The sequence below is a fragment of the Coenobita brevimanus genome, chromosome 38 (assembly GCF_032717465.1).
Source record: "Coenobita brevimanus isolate Jiangsu-jjx chromosome 38, ASM3271746v2, whole genome shotgun sequence".
In the NCBI taxonomy this organism is placed as follows: domain Eukaryota; kingdom Metazoa; phylum Arthropoda; class Malacostraca; order Decapoda; family Coenobitidae; genus Coenobita; species Coenobita brevimanus.
In genome coordinates this window covers 49,911,058-49,935,082 of record NC_136991.1, presented here as the reverse complement: position 1 = coordinate 49,935,082, position 24,025 = coordinate 49,911,058, and the positions used below count along the sequence as shown (strand labels likewise).

Genomic DNA, 24,025 nt, shown 5'->3' with positions numbered 1-24,025 from the left:
AACTTTGACTCTACTGGACTGAAGTGAAATACAATTACAGTACTTTATAGGAATACTTATCCCTCACAGTTATGGAAGCCACTTTATAAACACATCCTTCTGCATCCACCAATTTATCCGTGTTATTTAGTCTAGCCTAGTTTCGCCTCTAAAAACAGTAGCGACACATTAGAACTTAACTCTAATTTCTCTTAAGAATTTTTGTTTTGTCAAGAAAAGCACTCCACAGGTAAAGTGTTAAGTAGTAATAATTAAATCACAGAAACGATGTCTTTATTTCAGGTATCGTGCCTGTGTGCCTTAAGCTGCACATGAAGGTTGGAACATGGAAAACTCAGCCAGTCAGAGAGAAGAAAAAATCTGGGGCGAGCAATACCATTACAGGCTTCCTAAACAAATCGGGTCCCTCATGTGTCAAGTCTGTGAGTGTCTAAGCGAGTGCTGATTATACTGTTGTTGTTGCCCTTGGTTCATGCAGTAATAGACCCAGGTGATTGCAGGTATCTAGCCATTGCAGTGAGGCATCACAGGTGTCCCTAGTTATCAATGGGGGTTATGTTCCTAAGGTGCCATTGATGTTTTGAGTCCGTTGATTTTGATTTTCCAATTGATTCCTCCATATGATCATTATATAATTCTTATGCAACCATTCATATATTATGTTAATGTGATTTTAATTATTAAAAATGCATTTCCTTTATATCTATAATTATTCCATAGGCCTGTCACTTCTGCACAGAATATTTGTTCAGCTACGGGCACTGACAATAGTGGCATTTACTAAAAGAAAGAGTGAGATGTGTACATGGAAATGAGTAGAGCCAAAAGTAGGCAACTTGCTGTGTACCATATTTAAGACAAAGAAGAAAAGTTGGTGCTGCATGTGTGCACATTTTTGTAAACATTATATTATTTTCCACAAAAGTAGCTACAGGCACTAAGAATATCATCATCATCATCATGTAATCCAGTGTTGCTCCATGAGGAGCGCAGGAGCCCAGGGCTAGGCAGGTGACCAGCCTTACTCATCCCTGAGTGGCATTATGTGAGCAATAAGCCCCAACCACCCCTTGGATATAAACCTGCACTGGCTCAGTCTGATTGGAGCGCCTTTACCCACTAAACCACCAGGCACCATAATTTGGTTATATGGTTATCACCCAGCATTGTAAATGGTTTCGTGGTGTACAGGAAACTAGGAATATTATTCATTACAAGTGAGAATGAGGTGCATAGGTGGAAATGAATAGAGCTGAAAGCAGCTGACTAGCTGTGTAGCTAGGTAACATAAAGGAGACAGGCTGGTTATGCCTGCCAGCATATTTACTTTAACATTTTATTTTTTTCACAAGAGTCACTGGCACTAAGAATATTTTATTATTATTAAAAGTGGGAGTAAGATTCTTTGCTGGAAAGGAGTGGAGCTGGAAGCAGGCACTCAGTGGGTTGGTGAGAAAATGCTGCCAATGATGCTTTGTAGAAAGAGCAAAATAAAGTTGTTTCTCTGCCTTGGAAATAATAAATGATTCCCAGCTGACAAAAATCTGTCTGTAGCTGAAACCATAAAAAAAAAAAAAATTATATATATATATATATAATGTCCATAATGAGGAAATACTATATTAGATTTCCTGTATAGAACACATCTTGAAGGACTGTCTTTGTTTTGTGAATTAGGTATGTATGTGTTGTGGTATGAAAGGAGACCATTTATTTTTCTTTTGTCCTTTAAGCTAAGCTGAATCCATTGCTGCTTTTAATTTCCTTTACACACTTACCTGTTTTGTATCACTGGACCAAGTGCTTTTTTTATATCATGTCACTCTTAATACATATTCCTGGGGAAAAAACCCCACATAGCCTTTGCATTTATCGAGGTATGGAACTGCCTTTGATGTCACTGCAAATTTTGAATGTTTTTTTCTCTCCAGACAAATAACCCGAGTGGAAGGTTTCTGTCACGAATGGAATGGGCGTGGTATCGAGAAAATCTTCAGATACCAGCCAGTGAAGTGAAAACCCTACCCCTCCCATCCCTCATCTGCCTTGGGAAGCCTGGTACAGTACAGTATATACCCTTGTAGCTTTGATGTCCCTCTCTCCACTCTCCCCTCCTTTGCACCTCTTTGCTGCAGTGTGGTATATTGATGCAGTAGGGATAATATGTTGAGGTTATTCTGAATGTTGAGGCCATTCTGTGTAATCTCTCCCCCCTCTCTCTCTCTCTCTCTCTCTCTCTCTCTCTCTTACTGGTGGTGTATGGTGCAGTGGTGCAGTATGGAGCTACATGGGTGGGTTAGATCCAGTGTTGATGCAACATATTGGTTATCTGATTTATTCATGTGGAGAGCTGCCATTAGGTGACCAAGGCTGACACATGCAGTCACGTTGGAGCCTTTATAAACAAAACAATATGAAATGTCCTTCATTAGTATTACCAGTACTTTTATATCTTATCTTAAAGAATGGTGATGATGTCAAATGATAACTGTCTTTACCAATAATTGCGTAAACCATAAATCATTATTACAGCACCAGATGTAAAGAAGCTGTATGAGAAAGTTTCCTGAAATGTCACAGCTATATGATAGACATAAGGATGTTAAGAGTACCATTGACATCTGATAAAAGCTTGATGTTTATTGTAGTGATAGTATATAACACCATGTGAAAAGTTGAACATTCCTTTGCTTTTTGACTGGGAGGAATAGCTAAAAGACAGAAAGATTAGTGAATTAAGGATATACCACCCCTGGCAAACAACAGCCTAAGATATATTGTGTATATTAATACTTTTTGATACATTTTAATACATTTGGTACAATGTAAAACCTTTTTATTGATTTTGATACTTTTTTGAAACAGGGAATGAGAAGCAAAAAGACAGCAGAACAATTGACTTAGGGACATACCACCCTTGGCAAACAATGGCCCAGCCCACACACTTCCTGGGCCACACCACTCGTACGGGAACCTTAATACATCTGGCAGAGCTCATGGCAGTTCAGCAAAACCTTGATCCGCAGGATGATCCCTATAGTCTTGAACTGGCAGCCTTCTTGGATATGGACTATGTTCATGGTGGAGATAGAGAGAAGGATGATGGTAAGTTCTTGGAATGAGGGCAGTGGTTTAACTCCTTGAGCATTAATTTCATCTTGCTACCTCCAGATGATTTTGTTAACCTAGAAAAAATCTTGTTCCAAATGGGTCAACAAAGACTGAACACTGTGTAACCCCTCCTGTTCCAAAAGTTTTGTTTGTTGACTGTTTGGGGGATGTTTTCTGAATGTAGTGTAAACTGATTATGATATTTTTTGGACGTGGAGAAGTTATCATTATTTGCCATATATGTTACATTATCAGGTTACGAAATGGAGAATCCATTGTTATTTACCACATTTTCTTAATTTTTCAGGTGGTCAAGTGGAAAAGCCTTTGTTTTTCACTATATTTTGTTCTTTTTCAGGTGTTCAAGTGGAGAAGAGTGCCAAAGTTGAGAAACCATCACTGTCTGCCACACTTACATCAGAAGGCAAGCGTACCAAACCTATTTCTGAACAACGTAAAGCAGTGGAGAAAAAGCCAGCAAAATCAAAGTCGTCTGGTAAAGGGAGTGGAAAGAAGAAAGAAAAACCAGTTCAGTCTTCTCTCATCACACACATGTTAAGCCAGAAGTCTAAAGTAAGAGAAGAAAAAGAAGACAGCATTGACTATCAGGATCTGCAAGACTTTAAGGATGAGATTGTACTAGAAGAGAAGGAAAAGAAATGTGCAGATGATGATGATGATGATGATGTAATTTGCTTAATGGATGTTGATGATATAAAAGATATTATAAAGACAGAACCAAAAGGTACACTAAAGGAAACACATAAGTCTCAATTAAAGCATGTTGAGGTTGCTGTAGAACCCACAACATCTGCCAAAATTCAAGTAGTTCATTGTGGAGGTGAGGGCTTTTCTCTGCCTCGGTCACAGTCACCTCTGATGATCCCGACACCCCCTGCAGACATGTCGGATTGTAGTGAGGATATTGAAGAGCCTGCAAGTCCCTCAGATGTTATTACTTTGTGTAATAGCTGGATTAATGACAGGAAGAAAAGTTCAGAGGATTTTTTCAGACATGTTCAAGACAGTCAGCCTGATGTTAAAGGTTTATTGGATCCTTATAAGTCAGTTACAGTCTCTAAGAAAACTTTACATTCCCCAAAAGACATTGATTCTGAAGATGAGCTGCCAGACTTGCATAAGGCTCAGAAGAAAGCAAGAAGTAAATTATCTACTGCAGAAGTTAGAGTTGATGAAGTTTCAGCAGGTCCTTTTAATCAAGTAGAAGTAATTAACTTGGCTGCTGAACCTGAGCCAGTGTTTCAAGTTGAAGGCAGCTCCATTGTCAATAAAACCAAAGATGAATATGATACAGTATTTAAAAAGGAAAGCAAGGATAATGTAATACTTGAAAAACAAAGGAGAGACAATGTAACCCCTGAAAAAAGAAACAAAGACAGTGTAACACCTGAGAAAAGAAACAAGGACAGTAGCACGCCTTCAAATACATTAAAACAATCAGATTCCCCAGATGAAGAGGTTTCTCCAATTCTTAGTTCAACTTACCAAAGGCCTCTTCGTACAAACTTGCCTCTGTGCTCCTCTACCCCCAAAGTCAATGCCAAGCGTCTGTTCAAAATAGATTTACCACAAATATCACCACCAATTGGGAGTTCAAGTGTGTCTGGCTTGAAAGATAATTTTAGTTTGAGAAGATTGTCCAGTGAGCCAGGCCTAAAAGGAGGTAAGGTGAATGAAAAGTTAGGAGGGAAGAAACATGAGGAATGTGTGTCACTGCCACTGAGTCAGAGGAGCAAAATAAGATCAAAGTTGAGTAAATTTGCCGTGAAGGAGAGGAGTCCAGAACAGGAAGGAGGTCAAGCTGTTTCTGAAGTGAAGAAAGTAACTGCAGCTTCTAGTGGTATGGAGCAGTGTCTTAAAAATAATGTAAATGATAGTCTTGATTTATTTGATGATACCAGCACCAAGGATGTCTCAGTTGCCAAAGATGAAAATTTTTGCCATTTCCAGCAAAAGAAAGAATCTGTTGCAGGCAGAAATGGTAACCTGGGTTTTTTAAAAAGCTCAGAATTTACCATGTCACCCAAGTTCAGTAAAGAACAAAAATATTCATCTTTGCTTGGTAAGCGTGAAGTTCAAGGGGCAAGCAGTGAAGAGAATGAAAAAATAGCAAATACTGTTCAGAGAAATCAGTCATGTGAAGTAAATAATTGTAATAAACAAAATGCCATTGACAGTACTAATGCTGATTTCAATCTTGGTTTGGATGATGATCTCTTTGCTGATATAGATGTGGATGTTCTTGAATGTGCCGCCAACGATGCTCAAGTCCAGCTGCCAGTTCCATTAAATAAAGAAATAAATGATGCAAGCAAAAATGATCGTATAAATGAAAGCAGCCCTCGTCTTTTAGGAATGACGGAACTCCTCAATCTTGTGAACACAGAGAGCTTTGAGGGTAATGCATCTGGTGAGGATTCTGTCCATGATAAATCACGTGAATCATCCAAGAAACCGGAAGAAAAAGGAGAAAGAATATCAGATGTTCATATTGCTGGGAACTCTAAAGATGGTCCAAGATCATGCCTCAATATATGTGATGAAAATGAAACACAGTTACTTGTAGAAGAAAAAGATATGGTTAGTGCAAGACTGCTGAAAAGTGGAGTATATTGTAGTCCATCCAAAATATCTTCAGATAGAAATGAAGTATCAGTTGTAGCTTCATCAGATCTAGCTCCTGTCATCTCCAAGAGAAGTGGTAATGAAGAAATTGATAAAGGTACTTCCCACAGCCAGACTGTTCTGTTTGATCTTCTTGAGGGTAATGAGTTAGAGATGATGTCTCAATCAATCTTGACAGACAGGGAGATAAATGTGCTAAGGAAGGATCAAGAAAGAAGTGTTGGTGGCATAGGAGATAAAAGTAGTTCAGAATATGGAAAAGAAAAAAATTCTGTTATGCTAGACAGAAGTGAAAATACAAAATCACAGGTATATGGACAAACTGGAAAGAATAACTTGGAAACCTCACAAGCTCTCAAAGTTTTGGCATCACAGGACAATATCTGCACTGAGAAGGCACCAAGAGATGCTAATACAAGTATTTTGTCCACTGAAGAAGATACCCATGCATGGCAACGGAGGAAGAGAAAGTTAGACCAGGTCATAGAATCGGAAAATGACTCCACAACAGACTGCAGTGAAGTGGAAAATAATGCATCCTTAAAATCAACAAGCTCTTGTAGTGATAAAATCATCAGGGTCAGAGACAAATTTGGACTGAAGAACCATGGAATATCCACTACTTTTGAAGATGATGATGATTTCATAGAGCGTATAATAGCCAGTCCAAAGAATCAAAATCAGAAGGTAGAAAAGACAGTCAAGTTTACCAAGAGGAGTAAGAAAGTAAGTGTGTTTTGTTACTTTATTCCATGTACAACAAAGGGAAGTGCTAGCCACAGAGAATATTGTGAAAAGGATGTAGAGCTGTAGTACTGTCTTATTCTGCCACTGAGCTATGGGAAATAAGCTACAGAAGGACATAAATCTCTGCTTACTGGTTACTTAATGAATAAATTATACCTTCGTAATATATTAATAGGCTAAAGTATTGCACTGTTTTTTAGTCCATAGGCTTGAATGAGAGTGTAACCCTTTCATTTGGACATACTTTTTTTTTTTTTTTTTTTAAGGGTGGGAAAAGAGGTATTATGATGATGATGACAACAGTGTATTTCCTTTCTGCAGAGTGGACCTTCTGAATTCATAGAAGCGGAGGCTAAACTGTCGGGAGATGATACAGGGGCGTCTAGTGATGAAACAGACATCGACGGAGAGTATGAGCACAGCTTTGTTGATGACTGCACTCAGCCCTCACAAGACCCTGAAATTGAGTTAGTGTTTTGAATGTTTGCAGACACTTTGGTGCTTGGGAGGGATGCCTTTTTGTGGTGGCCTTGATATAACCAAACTGTTGCACTACCCAGGTATGCAAATGTTCCCCAACTCCTTCCGTATCTCCAAAATGGAATGTTGGGGACTGCAGGAGGGGCAGTGTCAGCGTCTAGTCCACCAGTCTCACATTTGAGATGAACCTGGAACTACAACAGTTACTACTACCATGAGCACATTTTTGTGGCCGTGTGCTATTTGTCACAAGGACATGGGAAGTAATTCCAACTTGTGTATCCATCTATCCATCGTCCAATCTTATGTTGCCCGATGAGAAGCGTAGGGGCCCGGGGCTGGTCAAGTTGGTCCTGACATTTAATATGAGTGTGACCAGCCTCACTTAGCATTACATGAGCAGTAAACCCCAACCACCCCTTGGATGTAAACCTTCACCAGCTCAATCTGATTGGAGTGCCATAATTACCGACTAAACCACCGGGCGCCAAAATTTGTTTATATGGTTACCACCCAGCATAGTAAATGGTTTCCTGGTGTACAGGACACCATTTGGCTTGTCACTCAGTGTAGAGTCAGCTACAGGCAGAAGTAAGAGGAAAGAATGAAGGAAAGAAAGACAGAAGAGGGAGTGTAAAGTCACCCGTAGGCAAAAGGACGAGGAAAGAATGAAGGAAAGAAAGACAGAAGAAAATGGAAGGAAAGAAGGATGGAGGAGAGGAAAGGACAGACACCCGAGAGCAGCACTACATCGAGTGAGTGGATGGCGAGTGCCCTCACCTACCACGAGTGCAGTGTTTGTAATAAGTGGGTGCATGGGAGATGTAGTGGTGTTAGAGGTAGACTGTGAAATAATCCTGATTTCATGTGTGTGGTGTGTTGGAGAGAGCATTTGGAATTGTCAGAAGTGGCAGTGGAAAGAAGTGTGAAAGTGTGAAGGATGTAAGTGGTAGATGGGGATGAAGTAAGGACCAGATGGAAAGAATATTTTGAAAGCCTGATGAATGTGAATAGAGAGAGCAGAGTCACTACAAACATGATTGGTTTTGGGGGTGTGCAGAGAAGGAGTGCGATGCCAGCAAACGTGACACACAGGTGAAGAACACCGTGAAGCGGCTGAAAATGGGAAAGCAGCTGGGGTTGATGAGGTGTATGCTGAGATGAGTAAGTTTAGTGGAAACAGCGGAATGAAGTGCTTGTTGGAAATACATAAGAAGGCATGGATGAGTGAAACTGTGCCAGCGGAGTGCAAAAGGCTGTGATTGTACCCTTGTTCAAAAATAAAGGTGAACGAAGTGGGTGCAAGAATTACCATGGCATAAGTTTATTGAGTGTGGTAAGGAAGGTATATGGAAGAATTACTATAGAGAAAGTAAGATATCAGAAGTCCTAGTGAGTGAGGAACAGGGTAGTTCTAGGAGTGGCACGGGATGTGTGGATCAGATATTTACAGTGAGACAGATAGTGGAGATGGCTTGTGAGAAGGACTATAAGGTGTTTATGGCATTTATGGATCTGGAAAAAGCATACGACAAAGTAGACAGAGAAGGATTGTGGAAGGTTTTGCGCAATTACGGTGTAGATGGTAAGCTGCTAAGTGCCATCAAGAGCTTTTATGATGGTAGTGAAGCATTTGTAAGGGTAAACAGGCATCTAAATGAATGGTTCACAAGTAGTGTGGGCATGCGACAAGTTTGTGTGATGTCTCCATGGTTGTTCAGTATATATATGGATGGGATGTTGAGAGAATTAAAAACATGAGTAATGGATACCTGGAATGAAGATTGGGAATCAGTTTGTGTAGGTAGGTATTGTTGACAGTGAAAAACATATGAGTTACAGCTCTGAAGATTTCATGAATCATATAACATTGTACTGTAGTTGTAACATTACCAACCATATTAAATGTACACTGAAGTAAATCCCATCCATTAAATTTGAACGCATTATGTACAATAGGCATATGCAGTATGCAGTACTTGGTTCATAACAGCAAGGAATAGTCAGCAATATATCCCAGGTACAGTATTTTTGGGTGAAGTGGCATATGTACAATAACTTCCATATATAACGTGTATAGTGTATGGAATACATTTTAAGTCTGTTATCATATGTTCACCATAAATGCTGTTAGAATTATTTACCCATCCAGATATAATATTGAGTGCAATGTTTATTTCAGCATGCGAGCAGTGTACCTGAAGTCAGTGGCCGGTCCACAAGAGAACGAATATCAGCAAAGTTACGTACCTCCCCCACACCTTCCTGACAGTGACAGTACCCACAATGATACCTTTGATAATGTAAGTCTCTCATGGCTTACCGTACCTTTTACTCTAACTTGGCCTAAAATTGCCATCTTTCCATTCTGAATGCTGAGTTGTAACAATAGGTTAACAATAGAATATGATACTAGTCATGAAGAAGTGTTATGGAAAGACTGTAAAGGTATATGAAATAAGCTGTGTAAAGACGAATCTGTGGACCAAGTTAGTTTCAAAGGACAGTAGTCTATCCCATAGGCTTTTAGGAAGTCTATGAAATAAGGAAGATACCAAAAAGTTGTTTGCAGTCGCCTCATCAAATTATCACATTTTTGCCCTATATTGTCATTTTAGATTAAGTTACAAGAAAAACAAGTCTTTTTTGGTGATGGTGTGGTATGTAGGCTAAAAAATTAGTGTAAGTTGCAACACAGGTTTGTAAAAACAAATAGCACTCCTGTACCCTTTCTAGATAGATATATCAAGGGTTGAAAATTATTATGGGCCAGTGCATGTCAGTGTTTGAGAGCATTAAGGGTAATTTGTTACAGAAATACTGACAGTTAGTTGAGGAGGGATTACTTATAGTAAAGGCTGAGAGATATAAGCTGGGAAATCAATATAAAATTCTGCCCCTTCATGTCTGGCCATACATGCAATAGACCAGTGAAACACAGTATACAACTAGCTCTTTCTTTCTAGAGTGAAGATAGTTTTGTGGTGGACAACAACTTTGTGGAGTATGACACAGAATACATGGGAGAGTCCATGTTGGCCGAGGACCCCATCATTCATCAGGTAATGTGGGGTGCTGCATATTTTGTTGGGGTTTTGTGATCTTTTCTTATTTTCAGAGACTTGATTAATGAGTAATGTGATGTGCAGCACCATTTCACGGAACATTGCCTTGATGATGAATCCTATTTTGTATTATATTTATTTTTTACCCATGTTGTGAGTTGCTAAGTATATGAGAGCAGTGCATGCTTGCTTTCTTGTTATTGTTTTGTTGTTGTTCTTGCTTTTATTATATAAGTTCTTGGAGAAAGTTTAAAAATGAATTATCACCACACCCGAACTGGTTGTCCTGCAAGCCAGTTTTTACGTTACTTCACTCGATGTAGTGCTGCTTTCGGGTGTCTGCCCATTCCTCTCCTCCATCCCTCTTTCCTTCCATCCTCTTCTGTCTTTCTTTCCTTCATTCTTTCCTTGTCCTTCTGCCTACAGGTGACTTTACACTTCCTGTTCTGTCTTTCTTTCCTTCATTCTTTCCTCTTCCTTCTGCCTGTGGCTGACTCTACTGGGAGTGAGAAGCCAAATGGTTTCCTGTACACCAGGAAACCATTTACTACGCTGGGTGGTAATCATGTAACCAGATTTTGGCGCATGGTGGTTTAGTGGGTAATTATGGCACTCCAATTGGATTGAGTCAGTGAAGGTTTACATTCAAGGGATGGTTGGGGTTTATTGCTCACATAATGCCACTCAGAGATGAGTAAGGCTGGTCACTCTCATCTTAAATGTCAGGACGGACCAACTCGCCTAGCCCCGGGCTCCTACGCTCCTCATGGGGCAACGTAGGATTGGGTGGTGTGGTGTGATGATGATGATGATGATGATGTTTATTATGTGGTAGGTGGGGGTGCCCATCATCCAGTCACTCAATATATGATCTCTACACTGAGTGACAAGCCAAATGGTTTCCTGTACCCTGGAAACCATTTACTACACTGGGTGGTAACCATATAACCTGGGATTCTGGCTGGGTTAAGTGTCCCCCAGATTCCCCTATCCAAAATCACTTAATCATGGCAGTCATTTCAGAGAGCCTCGGAGGGCCCAATACCTGCCCAGGGCCCCAACCAAATGGGCAGACTCACATGGCCATGTGGAATGTGAGAGGTGTGAATGAGGAGAGCAAGAGGGTGGAAGTGGTGAATGTGTTTAAGAGTGCAAGACATGCCGTGATGGCATTGTGTGAAACGAAGATGAAAGGGTGTGAAGTGGAGGAGTGGGAGGGTGTGAAGTGTGTAAGATCGGGAATGAATGGGCGAGGAAGATGCAAGGAAGAAGTTGCTTTGTTGATGAATGAAGTGTGACAGAGTGGAATGAGAGACTACAAATGTGTCAGCTCGAGGTGTATGTATGTCAAGTTCAAGTTTGAGAAGGTGAAAGTGGTAGTGATTGTAGCGTATGCACCAGAGAGAGAAAGACAGGTTTTGGGATGGGGTGGGTGAAGTAGTGGGAGAAATGTGCAGGAGCTATAAAGTGATTGTGATGGGGGATATGAACGGAAGAGTAGGCACTGGTCCTGAGGATGATATAATGGGTTGCTATGGAGTACCGGGAGAAAATGGTCATGGGAAGAGACTGAAGGATATGTGTCAGGAGAGGAGGTTGTGCATTTGTAACTCGTATGTCAAACACAGAGATGCACATAAATATACATGGTATAGAGGGAACGGGGATTGTGTTGAAAGAAACCTGATTGATTACATGCTCATAGAGAGGTCGATGATGGGAATGGTTGCTGATATGAGGGCTGTGAGAGGATGATGATGAGGTCTGTCAGATCATATTATTGTGGTATGCAAGATCAAGCTGAGAGGAGTGAGGTGGATCAGGAGAGAGAGGAGCAGTCTGGGAGAAAGACTGAAAGTTGAGAAGCTGAAAATCAAAGAAATGGCAGATGAATACAGGACCAAAGTAGAGGATGAGTTAGAATTACTGAATTGGAATGAAATGGATCTGGACAGACTGTGGAATGCATATAGGTATTGCTTAGTTAGGCATGCTAAAGCGGTGTGTGGTGTGGCAAGAGTAACAACAAAGAAGAAAGGTACAGCATGGTGGGATGAGGAGGTAAAGAGAGCAGTGGAGGAAAAGAGGAAGAAGTGGCTAAAGTGGCTACAGGATAGGGGTTCAGTTGAAATAAGAACTGAATATGTTGAGAGCAAGAAGCATGTAAAGAGACTAATGAAGAGGAAAAAGAAGAAGGTAAATGAGGATCTAGGAAGAAAAATGAATGCGAACTACTCAGAAAATAGAAAGTTATTCTGGAAAGCGGTGCGGAAATGTAGAAGTGAAAGCGGAAAGAAATGGGATGGTGTGTAGGATGCAGGTGGTAGATTATTAACCCCTAAAACGCGGCTGTGTACGCGCGATCCCCCCCCTGTGGCGGGGTTGTAGCGGGGTCTGAGTACTTGTGGAAAAATATTTTGCCAAAAATCATGGATTAACCCTAGAGCATTAAAATTTTTATGGCATATATTACTTACATTCAGCTATCTCCTGAGCCACATGTTGAGCCTTCGTTGACTACCAAAGGACTTGTGAAGACTTGCAAAGTTGGGTAACAAAGTCTTCACTCTCACACCTCCAGAAACCCGGTTTTCTTTCTACCACAGCCTCAATCTGTCACAGTACACTTTATACAACAACATAAAGGTAGTTAGGAATCCGTATTTGTACAATAAGCACTGAAAATAAGGCTAAAATCAACGGAGCGTACGGCCGACATGCACTGTGGCGGCGGTTTTCCCATCACTCAACAAACATTTCCATTTTCACAGCTAAAAACATGTATACTACATTATTTTCAATCATATTACTTCCCAAAAGATCACCACGGCGCGCTTTTTATTCTGCCTTACGTCCGCCACTTTATTCTCGTTCCTGTCGGCCGCTTGCACTGACTGGGAAGAGCTAGAACTCGCCATAATCTCACTTTGAAAGCCTGCAGTAAACTGACATTAAACAGAGGCAAAAGCTAGTGTTACAACTGGGGAAACAAGCATTTCCTAGTAGCATAAACTGCTTGTGAGAGGAGATCGCAGATTTACAGTTCTGAGCGCTCAGAGCGCTGCCATGTATCACAGCCAGGCTGGCCGGGCCGTGGTAGGGGGGGTACGGGGGGAAAACGCGATATTTGGCAACAACTGAGGTCAGTAGTACAAAGGTAAAGTATGCTAGTTGTAGCTAGAGGATGGTGGTACTGATAGACAATACCAGCTGGAGCCTGCTTGCCCGCGGTTATTCAAAATTTACTAAAATCGCAAACGCGACGACCCGCCGTCCTGCCCTTATGGCCGAGCGTCGCAAACACGATGATCCGCGTTTTAGGGGTTAACCCATGGAGATGAAGTAAGGACCAGATGGAAAGAATATTTTGAAAGCCTGATGAATGGGGATAGAGAGAGCAGAGCAGCTGTAAACATGATTGGTTTTGGGGGTGTGCAGAGAAGGAATGCAGTGCCAGGAGACGTGACACTCGCATAGGTGAAGAGTGCTGTGAAGTGGCTGAATAATGGGAAAGCAGCTGGGGTTGATGAGGTGTATGCAGAGATGCTTAAATGTAGTGGAGAGAATGGAATGAAGTGCTTGTTGGAGATATGTAAGAATGCATGGATGAGTGAAACTGTGCCTGCAGAGTGGAAAAAGGCTGTGATTGTACCCCTGTTCAAAAATAAAGGTGAACAAAGTGAGTGCAAGAATTATAATGGCATAAGCTTACTGAGCGTGATAGGGAAGGTATATGAAAGAATTATTATAGAGAAAGTAAGAGAGATATCAGAAGTCCTAGTGAGTGATGAACAGGGTGGCTTTAGGAGTGGCAGAGGATGTGTGGACCAAATATTTGCAGTGAGACAGATAGTAGAGAAGGCTTGTGAGAAGGACCATAAGGTGTTTGTGGCATTCATGGATCTGGAAAAAGCATATGACATAGTGGGCAGAGAAGGATTATGGAAAGTTTAGCGTATGTACGGTGTAGAGGATAAGCTGCTAGGTGCCGTCAAGAGTTTTTATGATGGTAGTGAAGCGTGTGTCAAGGTTAATGGGCATCTAAGTGAATGGTTCACAATCAGTATGGGCATGCGACAAGGTTGTGTGATGTCCCCATGGTTGTTCAGTGTATATATGGATGGGATGACGAGAGAAGTGAAAACATGAGTAATGGAGAGAGGGATGGCATCGGTAATGAATGGTGAATATCTCAAATTTGTTGTATGCTGATGATGCAGTACTGCTTGCAAGTACCGGACAAGAACTTGATAGGCTAGTGCAGAGTTATGCTGATGTCTGTAAGTGTCGTTCCTTGAGAGTAAATGTAGAAAAGAGTAAAGTGATGGTTATTGAGAGAGAAGGTGACTCCCAGTGTAATGCAACAGTGAATGGAGAGAGACTGGAATTGGTGAGAGAGTTCAAATACCTGGGTACAGTGATAGAAAAGTGAGGAAAATGTGCAAAAAGAAGTTGAAAGTAGAGTGACACAAGGAAGAAAAGTAGCTGGTGCAATGAAGGCCTTGATGAGAAACAGAGGCTTGAGTGTTGTAGATGCACGAGGCTTACATGAAGGAGTGTTAGTGCCAACTTTAACATATGGATGTGAGACTATGGTGTGACATGAAAATGAAAAGTCAAGAGTAAGAGCAATGGAGATGGGACTGCTGAGGAATGTATGTGGAGTACAGAGGGTGGATAGGATACGAAATAATGTGATTCGTGAAAGGTGTGGAGTGAGGAAGTCGGTGGACACCAGAATTGAAGAGAGTGTACTGAGATGGTATGGTCATGCGGAGAGAATGGATAACAATAGAGTGGTGAAGAAGGTATATCTGAGCGAATTCGAAGGAGGGAGGAGGCGAGGTAGGCCAAGGAGAAGGTGGAGAGATATTGTGGATGAATGTGTGAGGAAGAGAGGTTTGGAAGTCGGTGAGGCTAGGGAACTGACAGGAGATCGAGCTGGCTGGATGAATTTTGTGAGAAGTGCATGATCAGGGATTTTTGGCACCCCTTTTTAACGTGGCAGCGTCTGGATTGACTCTGTTGGATACAATCGTGTGAAGCTACAGAACGTGGTGAATGTTTTTGGCGTATCCGATAGAGCCAGGATTCCGGGGGCTTGAATGATGAGTGAATGGAAGCGTGGCCCATTGGATTGGGCATTTTGGGCTGTCTGGACATTGCTACTGCTCACCCTGCCCTTGGGTGGGAAAGGAGGTCCGGATGATGATGATGATGATGATGATTTATTTATTTATATTTTTTATGATTATTTTTATTGTTGTTGTTGCTGTTTCTGATATTTTCAGGTGTTTATTCTTGTATTATTATTGTCATGATCATCATCATCATCATCTTCATCATTTATTATTATTATTATTTATTATTATTATTATTATTTATTATTATTATTATTATTTATTATTATTATTATTATTATTATTATTATTATTTATGATATTTTCAGGCACTTCTCAACAAGGCCAACACCAAGCAGACAAAAGCCAGCACAGGTGAAAGGAAAGGAGCCAGAAAGAGAATCGTCCTTCCCACTTCCTCAAGCGATGAAGAGGATGCAGATGGAAGCAAAAAGAAAATTAAAAGCGGTAATGAGGTCCAGACTCCAGTACAGAAACACGACAATACCCCACCAACTAAGAGTAAATTCAGCCATGTCACTTCTACCACTGGCAAGTCACCACAGAAAACATTAGGGGGAACACAGTCAGGGTTTTCTAAAGCATCTCCAAGTTACACACAGTATTCAGCCTTGCATGATAATAGTAAGGGTGATAACAGAGCTGTACAGTTAATAGATGACAGTGCTGAAGTAATAGCAGTGGGAAAAGAGAGAACCAGCAATTACACTCAGTTTTCAGAGAGCAGAAAAGGTGCTCATGAATTGACAAACAAGGGAACGGAGAGCATTGAAAAACAAAGTGTAATTAATAATAGTTTTAGTGTTGTTTCTGCCACTGAACTGAAGAACAAGAGAACAGAGAACAGTGAAAGATGTAGTGTATTGAATAGTAGTTTGGGTGGTGCATCTCCTACCTCACATTCCATAGCATCATGTTCTAATGTTACTTCTGCTGCTGAACTGATGAATAAGAGAACAGAGAAAAGTGAAAGACCAAGTGTACTAAGCAGTAGTTTTAGTGTGTCTTCTGCTGCTACTCTTTCCACTGCGTCATGTTCTCATATTACTTCTGCTGCCACACCTCCAACAGCATCATGTTCCAGCTTTGCAACCTTACCAGCTGCCATACCTAAACAAGTGGCATGTGTAGCAGGCCAAGTGAGGGATTTTCCAACTGTTAAATCATTTCCTATGTCTGTTATCTCTTCACCAACCAAATTAAACACATCAAGTCAGTCTCTCAAGTCTTCAGCAACAGTTAAACCTGTCAGCCTAGGGGGGAATCAGTCACAAAACAGTGTTATCAGCAGCCAAGGAAGTTCACCTGTATCCCAGCAGCCCAGAAAGGTACTGTATATACATTATTTCTGACCTCAGGGATAAGGGACTGAATGGGGAGGCTGACAGAGATTGAGCAATGTGGAGAGCCGCCATTAGGTCACCAAGGCCGGCGCATGCAAGCATGTTGGAGCCTTTATAGACAATGAGAAGGATGCACTATGATGTGTGTATATGTGCATATGGTCTTGCCTGTGAAGTGGTCAGGGTTCTGGAGGTTGAATGGCGGGTGAATGAGTGTGTATGGCCCATTTCACTGGGTATGCTAATGATTAGGTATTCATCTTTCTTGTTTTCTCCTTACTAGCTTTCTGAACCCTGCTTCACCCCATCTCCAGTTGAGAAAAAAAGGTCATGGTGGTGATGATAACGGTTTTATAATATCAACCAGTTACATACCGTACTGTAAGTCAGAGTGGAAGTATGGCATGTGATTAGCCCAGTAAAATAAAGAAATTTCATATTTAGCTATCACCTCACCATGCAGAAAGGAATCCTGACATGTTCACTAGGGAAAACTAAAACATATCAGGAGCAAGGTGTACAGTATTCTCGAACGATATACAAATCATGCACCACACTGTATTTAGATAAGGAACCAATGTAGTTATTTGTATACGCCGTATTATTTTCTCCCCAATTAATAGTGTATGTGTACTTGTAGGAGGCAGTTGTGCTTGTGGACTCTGGTGAGCTAAGCCGATGCGCTGATATAGTGTCACAGCTTCGACTACGATATGGTGCCCTGACTTCAGTTGTACCCATAGCACCTGCCAACTTTGTGCTCTCTCCTCGCATGGGAGTGGTTCGAATCACGCTCTCAGGTAATTTGTGATGCTTAAACTTGTATTTTCCTTTTTTTTATTTTTTTCTACCAATCATTTCTTTTTTTTTCCTTCCTGCCAATCAGATGATTTTATTCATCTTATGAGAAACTACCCAGAGTGATGGGGTAAGATATAGCCATCATAAAGTCATTCATTACAGTAGTTCATTCACCTTGGTTTTTGTCCTTTTGAAGCTTATTTCATATAGCTCAGTAGCAGAATAAGACAATATTGTGTATCTTCATCCATTCCATAGCACATTGTCAGGACTTAGCATCATCTTCTAGTGTTAGCCTCTTACCACAACTCATTACAGTATCCATGAAGGAGAGATGACAATTTTAGGTCAGGTTAAAGTAAAAAGAGTATAGACATCCTTCCCAAGTTGAATGTAATTATCTAGAGATTTGAAATATGGATTAAATACATCGTTGGATTTGAAAGGTACCGTAACTGTCTTATGCGTGCATCAGTAATGATGAAATTCTGAAGTATTTTTCCATGTGTTCCCTATTCATTTAGAAATTTTTGCTAATATTTGAATTATTATAATTTTGCATATGTTTGTATTTCCACCTTTTAAAATGGCTTTTTAATGGTGATGTAGCCAACTTAAAAAAAAAAAAAAAAAATCTCCACACTAAGAAAATGATGTTAATGGCACTATGAATCAAAGATGTATCATGCAGATGGTATTATGGTCAGGTAACTTGTTTAGAGGTTGCTGTGGGTATGTACTTGGTATATTTGAAGAGAGTATGCTTAGGTGCTGTGGAAAGAATGGGTGTAATATAGGGTGGTGAAAAGGGTATACTGTATAATATGCAAGTGAGTTTTAAGATGGGAGGAGGTGTGGTAGGTCAAGAAGAAGGTAGATAGATTTGGCAAATGAGTATGTGTAAGAAAGAGAGATATGGAGATTGATAGGGCAAGGGAACTGACAAGAGACTGAGGTGGTAGGATGAATTTTGTACAGATAAGTGCATGGCAAGGGACTGACAGCTCTTCTTTTTTTTTAACATGCCAATTGTTGGACTGACTTTGTCAGATAAGTAATTATGAAGCTATGTGTGGAATATGTGCCTGTGAGGTGGAGCCAGGATTCTAGGGGCTTGAAAGGTGAGTGAATGTGTGTGTGTGTGTGTGTGTGTGTGTGTGTGTGTGTGTGTGTGTGTGTGTGTGTCCCATTTCATTGGGGGTGCTGTTGATTAGTTTTCCCACCGTCTTTGTTTTCTTGTTGTTGCTTTCTAGATTGTGGTAGGTGGGGGTGCTCACCGTCCATTCACTCGATGTATGGCTGCTGTCGGGTGTCTGCCCATTCCTCTCGTCCATCTCTCTTTCCTTCATTCTTTCCTTGTCCTTCTGCCTACGGGTGACTTTACACTCCCTCTTCTGTCTTTCTTTCCTTCATTCTTTCCTCTTCCTTTTGCCTGTGGGTGACTCTACACTGAGTGACAAGCCAAATGGTTTCCTGTACACCAGGAAACCATTTACTATGCTGGGTGGTAACCATATAACCAAGTTTTGGCACCTGGTGGTTTAGTGGGTAATTATTGTGCTCCAATTGGATTGAGCCGGTGAAGGTTTATAATCCAAGGGGTGGTTGGGGTTGATTGCTCATGTAATGCCACTCAGAGATGAGTGAGGCTGGTCACTCTCATCTTAAATATTGGGACCAACTACCTAGCCCCGGGCTCCTATGTTCCTCATGGGGCAATGTAGGATTGGATGATGGATGGATGCTTTCTAGATTTTACCTCACTGCACCTGTGGATGGGAAAAAGTGGCAAGGTAATGATAATGATGATAATGATTTTGCTCATTTTCACATTTGTGATTCTTTTTGTGGCTTAGGATTCAGCAGCCGTCAGCACCGAAGTACGTTGGTGAACTTAGTGCAAGAACTTTTGGATTTGTATGAACGTCCTGTTTTGATAGTGGAATCTGACAAAAAGAGTGGTGATGCTTTACGCTCACCTTCTGCCCATCCCTTCCGCTACCTGCACAGCATCACCTGTGCTTGTGCTCAGGTCACACAGCTCAAGTTACTTTACTCTAGTGGCCATGGTAAGAAAACTCATCTGTGTTTTAGTTGTAGTCTTAACCAACTTATTAGTGGGAATATTGCAATACTTGTTCAGGTGATAGGCATATTAGAAATCTGGCAAAGTTTTGAGTTCATTGAGGATTAATTGAAGGTTGCATTGCAGTGTAAACAATAACACTCTCACACTATAAAGAACATTATTCAAGTCCCTTGATTGCGGGGAAGTAATAAATTTTGTAGGTTGGTCTTATACGTGATAAATATGAGATACAGTATAAGGTATGCTATCAGAATATAGGATCTATAGGAACTAATATGAGTTCACTTCTCTACAGTATCTTGCTTATTTTGACCATTCAGAAACAGGCGTATGACCTGTTCCTTGACAAAGTGGAGAGATTATTTTACTGGTATAGCATTAGGATGTGGTTACTGAAGTCCTGTGCACTTTTTTAATAAGCAGCCTTACACTTCCAGCAGCAGAAAAGGGATATTGTATGGAGGAATTCCTCTCTTTCTATCATGTCGTCCTCTGTCTGGATCTCTTCATATTACAGTATTTGGGTATGGATACTTGGGCCAGGATAATTAGGATATATACTGATCCTTCCTTGAATTGCTTACAGAGGAAACTGCACTCCTTCTGTCACAATTGACTCAGCAGGAACGTACAAAGGGACACATCATTCCGGTTCTTCCAGAGCAGATTACTAAACTACAGCAGGTGTGATTAGCTTTAAATTTATCTGTATTGAATGGGGCATCCCCTTGCTTCAGTTGTTTTCAGCACAGCAAGCTGATACTAAATACAGTACTTGCATTCTGATGTAAGATATAAGTGTTATTATGGAATACATCAGAATCTTATTATATGCCGACTAATTGGGAAAAGATTCAGTCTAAAACATGGTATGATATAGTAAGCTTTAATTGTACTGAAGTGTTCTGATATTAAAATATTGTGGAGAACAAGTAATTTAAGAATAACATCGGTAACTTTTTCTTCTCCCCCACTTACACAGGTGTTAAGCTTCTACCGATCTTTGCCTCGCATCAGCTTTGCATCTGCTATCTGCCTAGCTCATGGATTCAGAACTATTGCGGATTTTGTGAATAGGTAAGCTTAACAAAAGTCTACTGTATTGGTCTTTTACCAGATATTCATGTATGAAGAACATCATTGTCAATATTTTAGGACTGTATATCCATTATTTTAGTGATTATTATTATCAGTTATCAAGTTTGATTGTTGCTGCATAGTAAATTATATAGGTAAATAATAGTCTGTTAATCTATTTTTGTGCCAAAATGTCCCTTTGATAATATGTTTTACAGTAGACCCTCAATTTGCACAGCTAATGTATCCAGGAATTTTACCATGCAGATCGAAACATACAAATCGTACCATTGAGACCCCTGTTTTACGGGTAATTGGTGTGGTGATGTCTCAGAATTTTTCCAAAGTCCCCCTTTTGGCCCTCCTGAAAATTTATACCCTCTTCTGTAGTACAAATACAACCTCAAGGAATATCACTGAGCATAAAAAAGGGTTAATTAGAGTGTTCAAAATGACAAATAAGTGGTGGTCACTCTTCATGATATAGGACGGAGTAATGTTTGGGTGTCGGGGAATAGCGTGTCTGAGGCTGAGGGACTAGACAAGGGGGAATTAGCAGTCCCTTTAACCCATCTGGGGCTGAGACTAGGCCTGGAACTCCTCAGAGTCACGCCCCTAATTGTTGTCAGTGGCAGTTGTGGTGAGATGGGTGCGATGGAGGTGCTAGGCTGGGGAGACCGAGGTGGCAGGGCAGGCATTGAGGCTGGGGCTGGGGAAAGGTAGGTGATGATGAGGGTTTGTGACAATTTGTTACTTTCTTCACAAGCTGCTCCATATGCTCCCATAAGATACAGTCAGTTTAACTCTGGAAGGACTGCAGCTTACAGTATCTGTTGTGCAAAACCATCATTAGGGCATCCTTGAGCTGATCAGCAATTTCCTGCACATTGCGCCGCTGCTGACAAGTGGGCCCTATGTATGCTGTGACTTGGTTGCTGCTCGTGCCTACTGTGTGGTCTCAGGTGCCAGGTGCTCCTCCACTTTAACCTCTTCAGTTGAGGCCGCCGATCGTTATTTGGGAGCAGCATTGATAATGTGAAGGATGGCAGCAAACCCTCTCCCAGCATTTGCTGAGCCACCTCTGTTGCCTAGCACAGTGCATCTATGATTGGTGTAGCCAACACAGTGAGATATGCATGAGATAGCAGCTTCTACCTCCAGTGCTGGACAGCCTTCATATTAATGTCATCTCGGGTGGTTATGATTTTTAAAATTTTGTGCTTACTACTAAATCATCATCATCATCATCATCATCATCCAAATTTGTTTTATTGTTGTAGCTTGAGGGTTTGCTGCTGAAGGTGTTGATAAGTCAACCTCAAGGTCTGCCCAGTCCTCAGATACCATTGCTGCCACCTCAGTCCCCCCATCAGCCACCTATCTCGTAACTTGATAGATGCACGTCATGATGACCTGCTGGTCAAGATGTTGAACAATACTAGTGATGTTGGGTAGCAGGAAAACAACCTCAACGGCAGCTGGATGATGGCTGACGAGATATTGTGGGTGGCCTGGACAACTGTCCATCACCAGCTTCACTTAACAAGAGAAATTTTATTGTCTGCAGTGTCTCTCAGCTGTGGGGACAGAAATCTCATTCAGCCACTCCATCACACATGATGGTGTCGCCCAGCTCTTGGAAAGATGCATCCAGTGAACAACCAGCTGTTCCACATCTTCATGCTGCAATTTCCTTAGTCGTGTGCACTTACAAATAACCAAAGGCTTTACCTTACATTTGCCGGTGGTGTTACAGGCAAAAAATAAGGTAAGGCATTCTTTGGAGGCCTTGTATCTGTTTGCCGAGCTTTCCTCCTTTATCAAGAGGGTAGAAGAGGGAAAACGTTTCCAAAAAAGACCAGTTTCATCCATATTGAACATCTGATGTAATTTGTAACCACCATCCTCTACCACCTTCTTAAAGGAGATTGGGAAAGCCTTGGCCATGGCCGTGATCTTATCCCCCGACCTCACCATACACCCACGCGTGCTGCAGGGCTTTGTGCTCACAGTATCTTGCAAACCAGCCTTGCTAATGGAGATGGGTGGAGGATTTTCAACTTACATCACATGAGCAATGCATCTGTAAATATTAGCAGTGGTGGCTCAGTCGGTAGAAAGTTGGCCTGCAGTCCTAACTGACCCCATTTCAAGGGGCAGGGAACAGTTTATGGATTTGAATTTCATAAAAGGTAAACTTTACTGAACTACCAGGAGACCTGCCAACATGTCATAAAAACATCCCTGCTAATACAAATTCGCTAGTGCTGTATGAGACAGCCCTAGCATGTATTCAGTATGGATGGTGGGTGTTAGCGTTGAAGTGGTGGTATGTGGAGATGTAGGAGGACTACTGGGCCATGGGGTTATACCCTGAGGATAGGCCCTGAAGCCTTTGGCCAGAGTTGGACATAAAAAAGAATAAAAAAGTAAATAAAAATAAAAATACTACTACTACTACTGTCCACTGCCATATTCACTTCCGTCTGAGTGCAGGCGAACGTGTAAAGCACTTTCTCTGTTTTCACTAACACACTGTTTCACACTTAGAAACACATTCTTGCTTCATTGTCACCTCTTAGTTGGACTTCACACTCAGTCTTTTCATGGCACTTTCACACTTCACACTGTCGACATGCTTATAGTGAAGTGGTTTGCAAGGTTGATCATGCAATCCTTAGCATCAAGCCAGTGGAGACTCCTCGAGATGAACAGGTACACGACAAGGCCTCTCATTACTGCACAAGTGGACATGGCAGACAAATGGAAAGGCATAACACATCAAAGAACACCGAGATTGTTAAATGGCACTAAGATCACATGGGATTTTAATGTGATCGGGGAAGCCAAGGGTCAGAATCAGCTCAGCTGGCAGAGACAATGGAGAGAAGCAGAGGGAGGAGAATGCAGAGTTCACATGTGTGGCGACCACATTTGATGGCCATGTTAGCATATATCACCATGTGGGACCTTCAAATGTTGTCAAAGATGGGGGCCAGCTTCTGGGATTTTCCCAGACAATCTGCCCCCCCTCCCCCCTCCTCCCTCCCCATTTACTAGGCCTGGTCAGGGTTTCTCTATGCAAAATATATTCAGTGCAAATTGGTCCCATGTAAATTGAAGGTCTACTGTATTTTGCTGGAAAATGTGAAATATATATTAATTTTGTTATCTCCTCAGCTCACCAGAGATGATTAGAGATAAGGGAAAAATTTCACTGCAGCGTGCAATAGCAGTGAAGCAGCACCTAACTCGACCCTTCAGACAAGACATGTTGCCCTCATAGTAAGCTTGGAATGCCACACATCATCATACCATAATGTTTAATATATATATATATATATATATATATATATGAGAAGTGTTAATAATTGGGGGTGGGGTTATGAGGGGTAGACCGAGAAAGACATGGGGCGAGGTCATTAAGTGTGACCTTAGGGTTAAGAGACTGAACAGGGAGGCTGCAATGGATCGTGCAGCGTGGAGAGCCGCCATTAGGTGACCAAGGCCGACACATGCAAGCAT

At 41.3% G+C, this 24,025-nt stretch overlaps 1 protein-coding gene across 1 annotated transcript in view; it reads left to right on the top strand.

The window, feature by feature from the left end:
• Fancm (FA complementation group M) overlaps positions 1-23,786 on the top strand; it is a 58,877-nt gene extending 35,091 nt beyond the window's left edge. The window contains exons 15-28 of the mRNA XM_080269959.1: positions 283-422; positions 1,932-2,063; positions 2,877-3,105; positions 3,470-3,747; positions 3,892-6,483; positions 6,826-6,971; positions 9,167-9,287; positions 9,951-10,046; positions 15,499-16,518; positions 17,174-17,333; positions 19,191-19,403; positions 20,010-20,107; positions 20,406-20,500; positions 23,681-23,786. Of these exons, the coding sequence (XP_080126085.1) occupies positions 283-422; positions 1,932-2,063; positions 2,877-3,105; positions 3,470-3,747; positions 3,892-6,483; positions 6,826-6,971; positions 9,167-9,287; positions 9,951-10,046; positions 15,499-16,518; positions 17,174-17,333; positions 19,191-19,403; positions 20,010-20,107; positions 20,406-20,500; positions 23,681-23,786 (5,426 nt within the window). The remainder of the gene's footprint in view (positions 1-282; positions 423-1,931; positions 2,064-2,876; positions 3,106-3,469; positions 3,748-3,891; positions 6,484-6,825; positions 6,972-9,166; positions 9,288-9,950; positions 10,047-15,498; positions 16,519-17,173; positions 17,334-19,190; positions 19,404-20,009; positions 20,108-20,405; positions 20,501-23,680) is intronic.
• The last annotated feature ends 239 nt before the right edge of the window (positions 23,787-24,025 follow it).